The sequence below is a fragment of the Electrophorus electricus genome, chromosome 14, assembly GCF_041902795.1.
Source record: "Electrophorus electricus isolate QZ-2024a chromosome 14, ASM4190279v1, whole genome shotgun sequence".
NCBI lineage: Eukaryota > Metazoa > Chordata > Actinopteri > Gymnotiformes > Gymnotidae > Electrophorus > Electrophorus electricus.
In genome coordinates, this window is record NC_137510.1 from 16,275,891 (window position 1) to 16,288,820 (window position 12,930).

The window sequence follows — 12,930 nt, forward strand, 5'->3', positions numbered from 1 at the left end:
AGTGATTGTGTCTTATCTGTGAAAGCCATCCAGTTATCCATGGGTCCATCCAAACACAAAGCAAGAAAAATATTTATGTCAAGGCATGACCATGAAAAACGCCTGAGCCAGTAATGAGCATGGAAAAGAACAAGTTCTGTCCAGGGCTGATTCATCAGAACACCGACTTCCACAAAACAGACATGGAAAATTTGAAATGATACAATATTTTTAATGGCTTAAACATACTGGCTGAGATACACAGCAAGAAAGTTGAGTTAAATGAGAAAGTCATTTAAATTTGAGAGAAATTTGAGAGAATGAGAAAAGAAATATTTAACTGTGAGCAAAGCTAGTTTACACAGAAGGGAATCAATTATGATTTAGAGAAGTCAGCCCTCTTGTCTACAGAGCTTGCAGGAATGGCACCACAAAGCTGTTATTACTGACACACAATTCAACATTTTGCTGTTAATAACATGGCTCCTTAATTTAGCTCATCACTAATAGCCTAGACTCATTAGCATTGAGAGAACTGAATGCTGTCAAGGAAAATAGAAAGCAACAGTCTAGAGGAAGAGATGAAGTATAGGAACTAGACAGATGACACACTAGTGTAGCAACACATCACAACTCTTTTTACTGAAACACTTCCCAGTCATTGTGTTGTCAGTGATTCTCCAAAAGCCTCCGTTAGCTCTCCTGTACGACACATGCTGGAGTGGAGAACCAACCCACTCACACATGCTGGCTCTATAATCTTCCACTTTGACAGGCTATGAGAAAGTGTTTCTGATTGAAAAAGTGTTAATGGCCAAATTCTTTCTCCCTCTCTATTTCACACACACGCATACACCCACAAAGCAACACACATGCATGCACATACATATACATGCACACAGACCAGAAATATTTTTGTTTGTTTGTTTTTTTCCACAGTGGAAAAATTGATTTGCCCTTCAATTAAGGAATCAGCAGGCAACCATGGCCATATATAGTGCAGAAATAAGCATAAAACGCCTTCTTTCTGGCTTATGGGTAAACCATTGTGAGAATAATAAATGTTTCATCCTCATACACAGAAGAGGGAATGTGTCTTTATTATGCTGACTGGATAAGAGAGGACATTTTACTCATACTTTTCCCAAGAGGTGTATTGAGAGATGAATGAAGATAAACTGGCCTGCCAAACCATCTCTTCTGCTCAACATTGAGTGTAAGCTCACCAAACCACAGGAAAGCTTTATCGAGTCTGCTACTTTTGGAGTACCCATGTATGTGAAGTCAAACCTCTCCCCAGTCACTCTTCCTAATAAACCCAACATTACTCACTGTCCTCCTCGGTTTGGAAGGAGACCTCTTTGCCCTCCTTCTTGCCTTCAGTGTTGGCAAGAGCCAGGCGTACATGGATGGTGCGGTAGGGGGGCAGGTCCCGAAGGGTGAATCGAGATGTGTTGCGCTCCACAGCCAGGCACTCCCTGACCGTGGCATTGTGCCCACTGGCTCCGCCTGCTGTCTCATAGCGGTAGCACAGCGAAACCGAATACGTGTGGCAGCGCGTCAGGTTGAAGGCCAGAGGTTCCCACTGCAGGGTCAGCTGACGAGCCTGGATCTCTGAAGCCCTCAGGCCACGCAGGGCCCGTGTAGGCTCTGAAAGAGAGATGCATGGAGAGAGAGAAAAACAAAGAGGCAGAAGGGTCAGAACTGAAAAAGAGATACAACATATCTTTTTTTCTCTTCTCAACATCAAATGTGTATTTGAGATATGATCGTCTTCTCACATTAACAATGCAGGGAATCTGTTCACGGGCTTCTATAGTTTATGAAAAGACACTTTGTGTCCTGCTTGCCACCTGTAGTGAGTGCCTCCATGTCCAAAACAGGCTCCTGCTAGCAAGTGTGCAACTTATGTCACTTAAGTTAATTAATAGGACAGGCTGCTGAGTGCCCTTCCTCCCTCTTCCACCATTTTCCGCCTACGTGTCACTGAGCAAACCGAGTGTCTGTCTGCTTCCTGCCCAGAGGCCAAACAGCAGCAAACATCCGAGCTCCGTCCAAGGACATCCAATTCTGCCAGAGCCAGTTCCTGCTAGGTCACTGTAACTGCCCACCTCTGTTCAGCATGCCCCGGTGCATATACGGCCACTGCTGGATTAAGGCTGGAGGGGAAGGGACAGCCACTTCTTCAGTGGATGAGGAGACAGAGAAAGCCACTGTCCTAGCCAGCACAGTCCCTCAGTGTTTCTGAAACACGCAGAGGCTACAGGCTGAGCCAAGGACGCCTTGACCACTATCAATAAATGCATTTGTCACGCTTCATTATTATCGGAATCAATGAATTTTTGTCAAACAATATTTCACATAAACTATTGTATTCCTTTATGCTTTTAATAGGGCGGAGGCCAGGGGAGGGCTGGCTGGGGGCTGTGACTAATGGCCCTGAGGTGGAGCTAATGACAGAGGAGAGAGGATCCATGCATAGCCACAGAAAATATAAGGTTACTATCCAAGGTCTTTATTTTTCCTCTAGGGACCTCATTCTATAGGAACTCTTACTGTACTGCAGGCATTTCACTTAAGAAGCACGGTAATGCATTTCTGTGGCTAAAGCTCAGCTTCTGTGAGGAATGAACACTGAGACAGAAAGAAGAAGTATTTTTGCTACATCTACTGAAAGGGGAAGACCTAACTAAATTTAAAAAATGACATTAAATCATTATGATCAGACATGTGTTTATTTTCACTGATTTAACCATGCATTGTATTCACTATTAATTACCTTCTCTTAATTCACTGGTGAGCATTAGGCAAATCAGAGTTAAAACATAAATTGGACAAAGTTTAGCAAATGCTAAACCTCTAATTGCTTTACATAGTGGATATACTTATCAGCTAAGTAGAAAGTGCAAGTGTTGATTGTCTTCATGATGCCACTGATTGTTAGTTAAAGAAAACACATTGGGTGCTTTTGCTCTTGATCTCTTGAAAACACAACCCAAACATCTACACAGCGCTCAGTGAAGGTCTCAAAGTGGGCCATTGTGCCACCCCACTTCCCTTAACCCAGATCAGAGGCTTTGTTGGTGTGCCAGTCTGTACTGGGGTGCCCACGCCTTGGCATCCCTCTGAAATGGGACTGAACACAGTGAGGGTACCCAAGGGCCTGGAACAGCACACTGTTTGCCCCAAGCCAGCTGGGAGTCCAAATGCACCAGTTTCCGCCTTATTACTCCAGGTAATGTTGATGCATAGGCGAAGCCTGGTGTTCTCCGCCTGGTCCGCTCAGATGGCTGATAGCAGGGTAGGACTGGAGATCTCGCCATCACAGAGTAAGACAAGAAAATAAGGGAGAATAAACTGCACTGACTTTTAAAACTGTGAAGAGCAATTTATTTAAGGAAAATTATTTGGCTGTCTTTACATCCTGATAGTTTACAGTAAAATAGTTCTGAGAAAATTATGTCTTTGGTGTTCCTGGGCTCTGTAATCAGCAATTAAAAATGTCATCACAGTCTAGCTGTATTAACTAGAATATAAAACCCGATTCCGCACCAATCTGAAAATCTGACATGGACCTCTTTGCATGTTAACTATTTTTCAAGTGCATGGAGTACACAGAATGGTCAGCTATGCATGCATATCTCTGGAGAGGGTTGGATGTTGGGTGGGATTAAAGTGAGAGGGTGAAATATTGTCTGGACTAGATTAGCAAGAATTGAAAAATTCTACAGCAGCTGTACATTTATCTGACACTTGTATCCAAAGCAACTTATAATTATGACTCAATACAATTTGATCAATTGAGGGCCTTCCTCACTGGCCCAACAGTGACAACTTGCCAGCAGTAGAGCTTGAACTAGCAACCGTCTGATTACTAGTCAAGTACCTTAACCACTGAGCTACCACCTTGCTAGCACTTTTGCTGCCTTTCTCAAACAAAGAAAAAAGCCAGTCACATCACATTTGCCAATGGCCTTGAGCAGGAGGTCATAGCCTATATAGGTCTATATGAAGCTATCTGGCCATAGTCAGGAATTCCTATTCTGGTAAAACAACTTAAAAAGCACACTGAGTGCCTTTTATTGATTTGTCAGAATAAACTCTGCTCCAGAGCAGAGCTGCAGTGTTCTGCATTTGATCTCTGGGTGCTGAGGTCTCCTGTGGAGATCTACTGTCACCCAGCAGCAGCAGCATGAGCAGAAGGAGGTCTATCAGATCTGAGTTCTGTTCCATGCTGTTTTAGTGTTCACTACTCTACACGCCGGTGATGGTGTGGCCCATCAGGGGTCCCTGGCTGCCCCAGCATTTCCACACACTCTCCACCCCTTCCTCCAACCACAAGAAGCCCCTGGTCCTGAGTGCTCTGTGACTCACTGCAGGGGCCATTCCTGTCCGGTGGTGGAATGAGGCAGAGCTGGAAACAAGCTGGTCATGTCATCACTTATTTCACTTTTCCACATTCTTTTTGAGGAAGGATTCATTTCAGGGTCTGAAAAGCCTCTGCAGGTCTAGCAGTAATAAAATGATAATGAGCCATTCAGAGAAGACTGACCATGTGCGCTGAGCATACAGATTTCCGGCCATGGAATGAAACAAACTAATAAGCTGTCTTTGGGGGCTGGCTGGGAACATTTCACACAAATCCAGTTGTCAGTGCTGTGGCTGGGCACAGGAGCTAATAGAGTCCCTGTGCAGAAATGTTGAAGGAGGCCATTTTAGAGAGAATCATGAGGAGGCTGGGGGAAACGGTTAAAGTTTTCTGTGTGACACAATAGCCAAGAGTTACCTGGTTTAAAGACAGACAAGACAAAGCTGAGCCCTGTCTGCAGAACCCATCCAGAGGGACTAGAACCTAAGGAAGTCTCAAAAGACTTAAGGGTGAAACTTTGCCAGCTCAATCTGGGATTTGATACCTTTCTGATACTGTGTAGGTGATATCACTAATGTTAGTGTAGTAGAACCTTTAGAGGTTTTCAAAAAAGCTAAGCCACGTCTGAAGAAAGTACATCACTACTGGTTAAATAATTAAATGCCATGGACCTTTTTAATGATTTATAAATTCTCCATCACATTTTATTGTGAACAGTCTAACAAGAGTACTGGCAAATGGGTTTCTGATTGCTTTGCCTGCCTGTTCTCAACAGCTAAAAGCTCATTTCTTCTATTTGGGTGGAAGATCTCTTGAGTCCACTCTCATGTTGAGGCTAATCTAGATATTGAGCTGCCTGATTCTAGACAACCCCTGAAGGATATCGTTATGGAACAGTAATTTACGAGTGTGTGTGTGTGTGTGCATACATTACTCTTCCCTATCTCCCTAGCAAGAGGAACATAGCATTATGCTACATTTTAAGGAAACAATCACAAAAGGTGTGTGTGTGTGTGTTTCCCATTCAAGCATTTATGTGTTTAAAGCCTGTCAGATAAATCTAATTTCTTGTGTACTCTGCAACAGCTGTGTTCTCAATCACACTCTTCAGCCACGGAGTCAGTTATACCCTCCACTTTCAGATTGCAGAATGGGAGTGGGTCTATGAGCACACACAGTATGGAAAGCTTCATTTCTTCACTGATGTGCTTATACCAAATCTAAATTACACATTCAACAGTTAAGCAAATGTGACAGGAGCTTTAATGCTGCAAATATTCATGTGTAGCCAGGAACCACAAGAGATGTCACATAAACACCATTTGAACAAGAGCTTCACAGTTTGATGTAAAGGGGAAATGGAAGAACTACTGTAAATTCTCTCACTCTTCTCCCATTATTTTTCTCCTTTCCACGGCTGTCCACTGCGTTATTGAACTCCTTTCCACTCTAAAACAAACCCTTAACGTTGAACCCTTACTGCTGGACCCTTACAGTTGGGCAAGCTGCCAACATGCCAGAGAAAGAAGCCCCGAGTTTCATTTCAAACTCAGATGGCAGTAGCTGTAAATAAGCACCATCTACTTAATTTCACTAACTTCTGACTACTAAAAGATAGGTCATTGAAAATCCTGAGAAATCGTAGGCAGGTAAACAGTTATTTGTTAACACTCTGTCTATTTCAACAGTTATTTGTTAATACCCTGTCTACTTCACCAAGCACTTGACTCAAAAGCAAAATCACCACTTTGTGAAACATGGTGAGAAGGCACCACTCAGCTCTTTGTGTATGACGCATGTGCACGTTGAACTTGGAGAGTGAGTGAAGTGCTCCAGCACTCACCAGCACACTTAGTTCTGCTAATGAGAGGGGGTCCGGCCGGCCCTGTTCCCCCCTCCCCAGGCCGCGTGAGTAACACACTGATGTGATACTCCGTGTCTGGATCGAGGTGCCATAGCTTGTAGGTGACCATGTTCACTCCACTGATCTCAGACCAGGGCACGTGGCTAGCTCTGTACTCAATTTCTCGGCGGATGATCGGGCCGTCGCCTACGATAGAGTTGGTGTTGAGCTGGATGATCAGGTAGGTGGAACCTGCTCTCAGCAGCTGGGGTGGAGCAATAGGGGAAGGGGGCACTGTGAAGACCACATGTACACACGCACACACACACACGCACACACACACACACACACGCACACACACACAAAGTTAAACCAATCAGTTAAACCAATCAGCAATAAGGTGCAGGAAATTCATCTTTGCATACATATAGTTAAAAGGATTTGTACAAAAAGTGAAGTGATTTTGTGTAAATCAACAAAATTTAAATATATATTTACTTCTGAGGATTGCTGAAAAGATTTTTCCTAGGTTGCATGCTCAAAGAAACTGAATGGACAAAGAATAAATTATATGTCTGTCCCACTACAGAAATCATTACCAGCACCATTTTCCCATAAACATATAAATATGTATATATACACATCCTATTCTGAAACCTGCAACAAAATTCCACAGGGATTCCATCTGAGACAGAGATTTACCTTGGCAGTTACAGTTTCAGATATAACATAGGCCACGCACATGAGCTCAGGATTAGTAGTTTTTACATCCTTCCAGAGGGCAAAAGCAAAACAGCTGAGAGAGAGAGAGTGTGTGTGTGTGATACCTTTAAATACAAGCACTTAAGGATAGATGAACACATCAGCTCCCTTGAGAGACTATGAGGACTACTCCACAGTATAACAAACATGGGGAAAATCCACCAAACCCCATTTATTTTTCCATTTTACAAGGTTAAGAGTCACATCCTTCATTTATATTTAAAGGCTGTTATCGGACTAGGTCATGAAAGCAATTTAAGCTACTGAACAATTACTAAGACATGGAGACATGAAGGGTAAGGCTGGATTCCCAGATGAAAACGGAGGAAAGAGGTCTCAGTGTCATGGCTCCTCTGGATAATGCTGGAATGTGCTGTGGGGGGGAGCACCAGCTTCCCTGGAGCAATCCTTTTCCCTGCTCGCCTCAATCCTGAGACTCCTTCCTCTGGATAGATGTAGAGCTTTTGCAGGTAGAGGGGCAATAAAGCAGAGCTGATATGGTCAGCCAGACTTGCAGAGAGAATAATATTAACTCAGCTACACTAACATCGCCCTCATATCGGGGCCAAAATAAAAATCCACTGCTTGTTTGTGCTGGGTGTGTTCTGCAAATCTTGGAGAGTCTCATCTACTGCACAGCATTTATGTCATGAATTTATAATTTTTTTATATCCAGAAGCACAATTCTCATTTGGCCTCTAGCTGTTATGCAGTAGCCTTTTTGGTGCTTAATCTATGCCTCCATTGAGAAACAGCAAATTATAAAATGAGTTGATTAAGATAATTAAAGGGATGATTAGGTGCTCATTAGTACATTGGTGAGGGGCTGGGGTGTGTCAAAGCCACACAGGAGGTTTCAAAGCAGCGCAACTGAAAAGAAGAAATAAGAGTAGTAGTGTATAGGGCTGCAGAAAACAGGCAACCTGGCACTGGAGCGTGCAGTAGCGGGTCCATGGACTTGTCCCAACAGGCCGATCTACTGCTTTTAATTGGGGTGCAGTGATGCATATTAAATGAGCCCTGCTGTCCAAGTAGGCCCCATCAGAGACCAGGGCCAATAACCTGCTGAGGGAAAACAGCCATATCCTAAAATGCCTTACACAGCACAGACACAATCCATGAATGGCTCTTGCGTTACCTCTTAGCATTACAGACAGAACAACAAAAGCTATGATTATGCTAGGAATGTAACAAAGACATTTTAATAGTATATTAAAGTAAGTGCCAACAGGAATTCATGCATGAACAGGTGTTCTAGACTAGATTAAGCAAGTCAATAACAAGGGAAGGACATTTCTGTGGGCAGCTGTGAAATGTATGACAATGAAGGCCAAAAATAATAAACTTCCTTTCAGACATGAACTTCCTTTCCCAATTTATAGCATTACAAGATTTCATGGCTTTCATGTTGGGGGTTTTAATGCTACATTTATGACAAACAGTGAAAGGATTTAGCAAAGCTCTGTCTCCAGGTCACTTTGCCGTGCACCAAATAGCCTCATGGCTAAACTTTAATAATCCTTGCTGTTACTTCTTTCAGCAGGATTAGGTTGGAGCGGCTGTACAAACTCTCAAAAAGAGTTTGGAGAGACATGCAGACATGGTGTGGAAGAGCTCCATTCCTCTCTGTCCTTCATTCTTCGTTTTGAGATTTGAGGCTCTCTGGAGAAGTGACTGCTCACTGTTGACTGTTGTCCTAGCCCGAGTTATGAGAGGTTTGGCTTCTGCTGTGTATGATAAGTGGTGAGGGCAAAATGAATCACCATGATGACACTGCTTAGCAACTTCTGGAAGAATACTGGTTTAGATAAGCCCCATGCTATCTTTTTCTGAGAGTTTTTCAGCACCCAGGGAAACAGCCTGGCCTTGATCTGCTTCTGTGAGCTCCTTTGCCATTCTTTTGAACACTGAGAAACATGCATCAACAGAAGTCCTGCTTGTGAGTTAACAAACTAGCAATTGTGACAATAATGCAAAGAGGACAAAACGGTGTTAGTATCATGTTTAGCCGATGCACCATGAGTATACATGTTACCTTTTGAATAAAAATATTGTCTCACAATAAGAAAAAAAATAATAAAAATTAAGCAAATTGTGCACAAACGGGATATTCAGTGTTTTCAGGATATTCAGTGTTTTTACATACAGATTTTTAAAAACCTTCTGTCTCAGCTTTAAAATGTGTTGAAATATCAAGTTGAATAAAATTACAATTTTCTGATGAATATATAATGGTATGCTCCCCTTCCCACTTATCATGTGGTATGGCCCACCACGTGCAGTGGGAGTTGTCTGTTGACTATGTTGACTGTGACTGCCTGCTTATCTGTGACCATGCCCCCTTGTTATCACACACCTAAACCTGATTGTTCATATCATGCATATCATGTCTGTACTTAAACCCCTGTGTTTTGTAGTACGGTTGTTGTTCATTGTAGGTGTTAGCAAGTTCTTGCTCAAATGTATGTTTCATACTCATGCTTATGTACCTGTTACCATTGATCGTTTGTACCATACTGCACTAGAGTGTTACATATGAGTGCCTTTGACATTTAGTGTTTATGTGTTTTGTCGTGTCTAATAAATGTCTGTCTGCATGAAGAGACCTTTGTGCATCGTGCCCCTTGTCCTGCGGCACTCTGGCCATCACAGAAAAAAGACATAAATGCAGTTCATGGTAGTAGACCCAGATATATGGAGCATACTAAAATGCATTTAGCATTTTAGCAGACTAAAATGCATTTTAGGTACTCCACTGTAAAATATAATAGTGTAAGGCACTAAAATACACTAAACTGAATTGCTCATGCAAACAAATACAGCCACATGAGAATGGCACAAAACTCAGTGCATCTCCAATAAGAAGCATACAGACACAGACACAGGTGCCTATTCACTGTATCAAAATTAACTGCACAATACTATACCACTGGTACTATATGATTTCAATAATGTAAAATATACAAATTGTGTTTATATACATGTAGAGTATACAGTTGTGTGAAAAAGTGTTTGCCCCCTTCCTGATATCTTTTTTTTTTTTTGCATGTTTGTCACACAAATGTTTCAGATCTTCAAACAAATTTAAATATTAGACAAAGATAACACAAGTAAACACAAAATGAAGGTTTTTATTATTAAGGGGGGAAAAAATCCAAGGGGGCAAGCACTTTTTCACACCACTGTATGTTTATAAAACACATTAACATTTTTATAAAATTATTTACTAAACTGGTTCAAAGTCATCTTCCTTTTTTAATCATATGTTTATTTCCTCTGACCCACTCAGTGAGCCTTGAAGTCTCACTCATTTCTTTACCTCACCCTCCAGGAATCTCAGAAGTAGGGTGATCAGATAAACAAGTAAATAATATTAGATACCTGCTCTTTGAGAAATAAAACATGTGAGGCTGTGAAATGTGATTCCACTGTTTGTGGTGTAACACCTCCTTCATTTGAGAAAACCACTTAAGAGCTTTATGGATGTATTGTAATAATGCAATACATCCAAGTCCAACTAATGCTAAAACATTCTTTTTCTACTCTAGAATACTGCTGTACTCCAGGCCATAATGAAGGACTACCAAAGAGGAAGGGCCTTTATCATCACTCCTCTGTTTGAGCAAGAACACCACCCAGCCCTTGATTAGATGCTTAAGATTCAAAGAAAATGGGTCAATAAAATTAGGCCTAGCTAATAAATGGGATCCTCGAATAAAACTAATTTCAGCTTCTCAAAGATCTAGTTAACCTTCAGCTTCCATTCTCTTGTACAATCAGTTGAATTGCAGCAAACTCTGGAATGAATTGGCGAAGCCAACCCTCTAAGCCACAAAACAATCACCCACACTTTCTTGGAGCTTGGCACTGGATAGTGCTGAATAACCAACACCTTACTCACACCATTCCAATCAACTCAAACATAGGACTTCAGATAGGACCAAGCAACACACACTTCCATAATCAGTTAAACGGTCTACAAAAGTAGTCTACATTTTTACTTTTTTATATACTTTCTTTTACACTTTTTTCAACTATTCAGTTAATTAGATTATCACATGAATTGCCATTAAATAATTGAGCCATTGCAGCACAAAACTATATTTGTGACTTTTTTAGTTAACATTGCTTGACATTGTTTGATGTACTTTAGGTAAAATATAGCAATAAAAACAATAATAATATAAATATTATTAGTATTTTTTTTTGCTTAAATGAATAACATAAGGTAAGTCTAAGTAAAGCATATTTTAGCATTTTAATGTAAAAGGTTATACAAATTCAAAAAGAAACTAAAATAACTGAAAAATTACATAATTAAAAAAAGTTAAATAAGTCATGCTCGCCAAACTAAATGTAAATTCAGGTTTCACATAGGAATTAAATATTATACCTTTCATATAGCTGAAATGGAGCATGGAGGTATATTAATCTAATAGTCACCTTCTTATCAACAAAAATGTATTCACCTTTAAAGATGAAGCAAAAATATATTTAGTTATTTTTGGCTTAAGACTGCCATAAAAACCAAGGCATGCTCAGATAAACAAATGTGCTTTACCTTTGACAATAAGTTCAGCAAAGTTTGAGACCCCTGAGCCTCTGGAGGACTGGGTGACGCAGCGATACAGGTCCTGCTCTGGCCTCTGGACATCCTCCAGCTGGAAGGACACAGTAAAGCGATTGCGGCCCAGGTGCTTGGCTGATGCACCAGAGGACACCTCACCATTATGCCTCTAGAGTGGACAGAGAGGACGAGGAAACAGCTTGTAACCCAACCACAGCACACATTCAGCCTGGCACTGTCATTTCCAAATTTATATTAACATTGAATATCCTGCATTAATTCTCCATCAGCTAACACAACAGCTATAACAGGAAAAGGGAGAAAGAAAAAAACCTAAACTAAATAGTCCCCCAACAAGTTTAAATGACTCAATAAAATGTTGACCATATTACCCGACAGGAAAATTTAATGCATGGTGAGACATTGGTAATTATAGGGGAATGGTATGATTATGGTGAGGCATGACCTGAGTGAACATTTTAAAGCAAATTAGAAAAAGCATTAGTTTTAGATTCAGTCAGGCCTTACTCAAGTTAATATCTGACTGGCAAACCATTTCATGTTCCATGGATGACAAAAACTTCTTCATGCAATTCATGCAATTACTTGTTTTTTTTTAGTGGAAGAATAACTTATCTTCAGAGACAGAGTTGGAGGGGGGTAAAGGAAGTAGGCCCTATAAAACAATATGTACTATTTGCAAGACAGAATCTGATGGTGAGCAAAATGAAAGGAACTGAAGAGTGAAGCAAATGAAAGAACTTTGCAAGAGAATCAAATGCACAGAATGGCCACGTGGGGCTTGGTGAGATAACAAACATCTCTTAGAAAAACAGACCTAACAAAAGCAGCCCTTTCACTGCAATTCACATAATTAAACTGTGGTTTGAGTGTGAAGAGCAGCCTTCCACATTGTCAACACATTCCACTTTTCCATCTATAATTGATGAGCAGCTTGGAACACACACCTCTGTTCATAAGCAGATCACAGTGTTTGTTTATTTCAGGGATGGGATTTTTTCGGCTTTCTCTAGCTGCAGAGTACACAGAACTGAGGCCTGGACCTTCCTAAACAAAGATACACTAAGACAGGCAATATTTATGGTCACTGCAACTGCCAAATCGAGACTCACATAAAACAAAGGAACTGCAATTAGCAGGCCTTGTGGGCTCAGTTCTGGCTTTCTTTGTTTTAGCTTACAATCACACCGATCATTGAGTTAGCAGCCATGAGGCAGGGTAGACAGTGCGCACACGCACACAATCTGGACTAATTACCACACAAGCAACAGAAGGAGTCCTTTGTCTGGCAGGAGTCAGCATGGTTTTCATAATGAGAGCAAAAATATAAACTAAGTTGCAACTGGTACCCAGCCAAGAAAAAACAAAAAAACAAACAAATTAAATAAA

At 41.1% G+C, this 12,930-nt stretch overlaps 1 protein-coding gene across 12 annotated transcripts in view; it reads right to left on the bottom strand.

The window, feature by feature from the left end:
* ptprub (protein tyrosine phosphatase receptor type Ub) overlaps positions 1–12,930 on the bottom strand; it is a 137,332-nt gene that overhangs the window by 41,242 nt on the left and 83,160 nt on the right. For all 12 annotated transcript variants that reach the window (XM_035530549.2, XM_035530545.2, XM_035530546.2 and 9 more), the window contains exons 6-8: positions 11,515–11,689; positions 6,192–6,485; positions 1,312–1,629 (exon numbers count right to left, since the gene is read on the bottom strand). In XM_035530549.2, the coding sequence (XP_035386442.1) occupies positions 1,312–1,629; positions 6,192–6,485; positions 11,515–11,689 (787 nt within the window). The remainder of the gene's footprint in view (positions 1–1,311; positions 1,630–6,191; positions 6,486–11,514; positions 11,690–12,930) is intronic.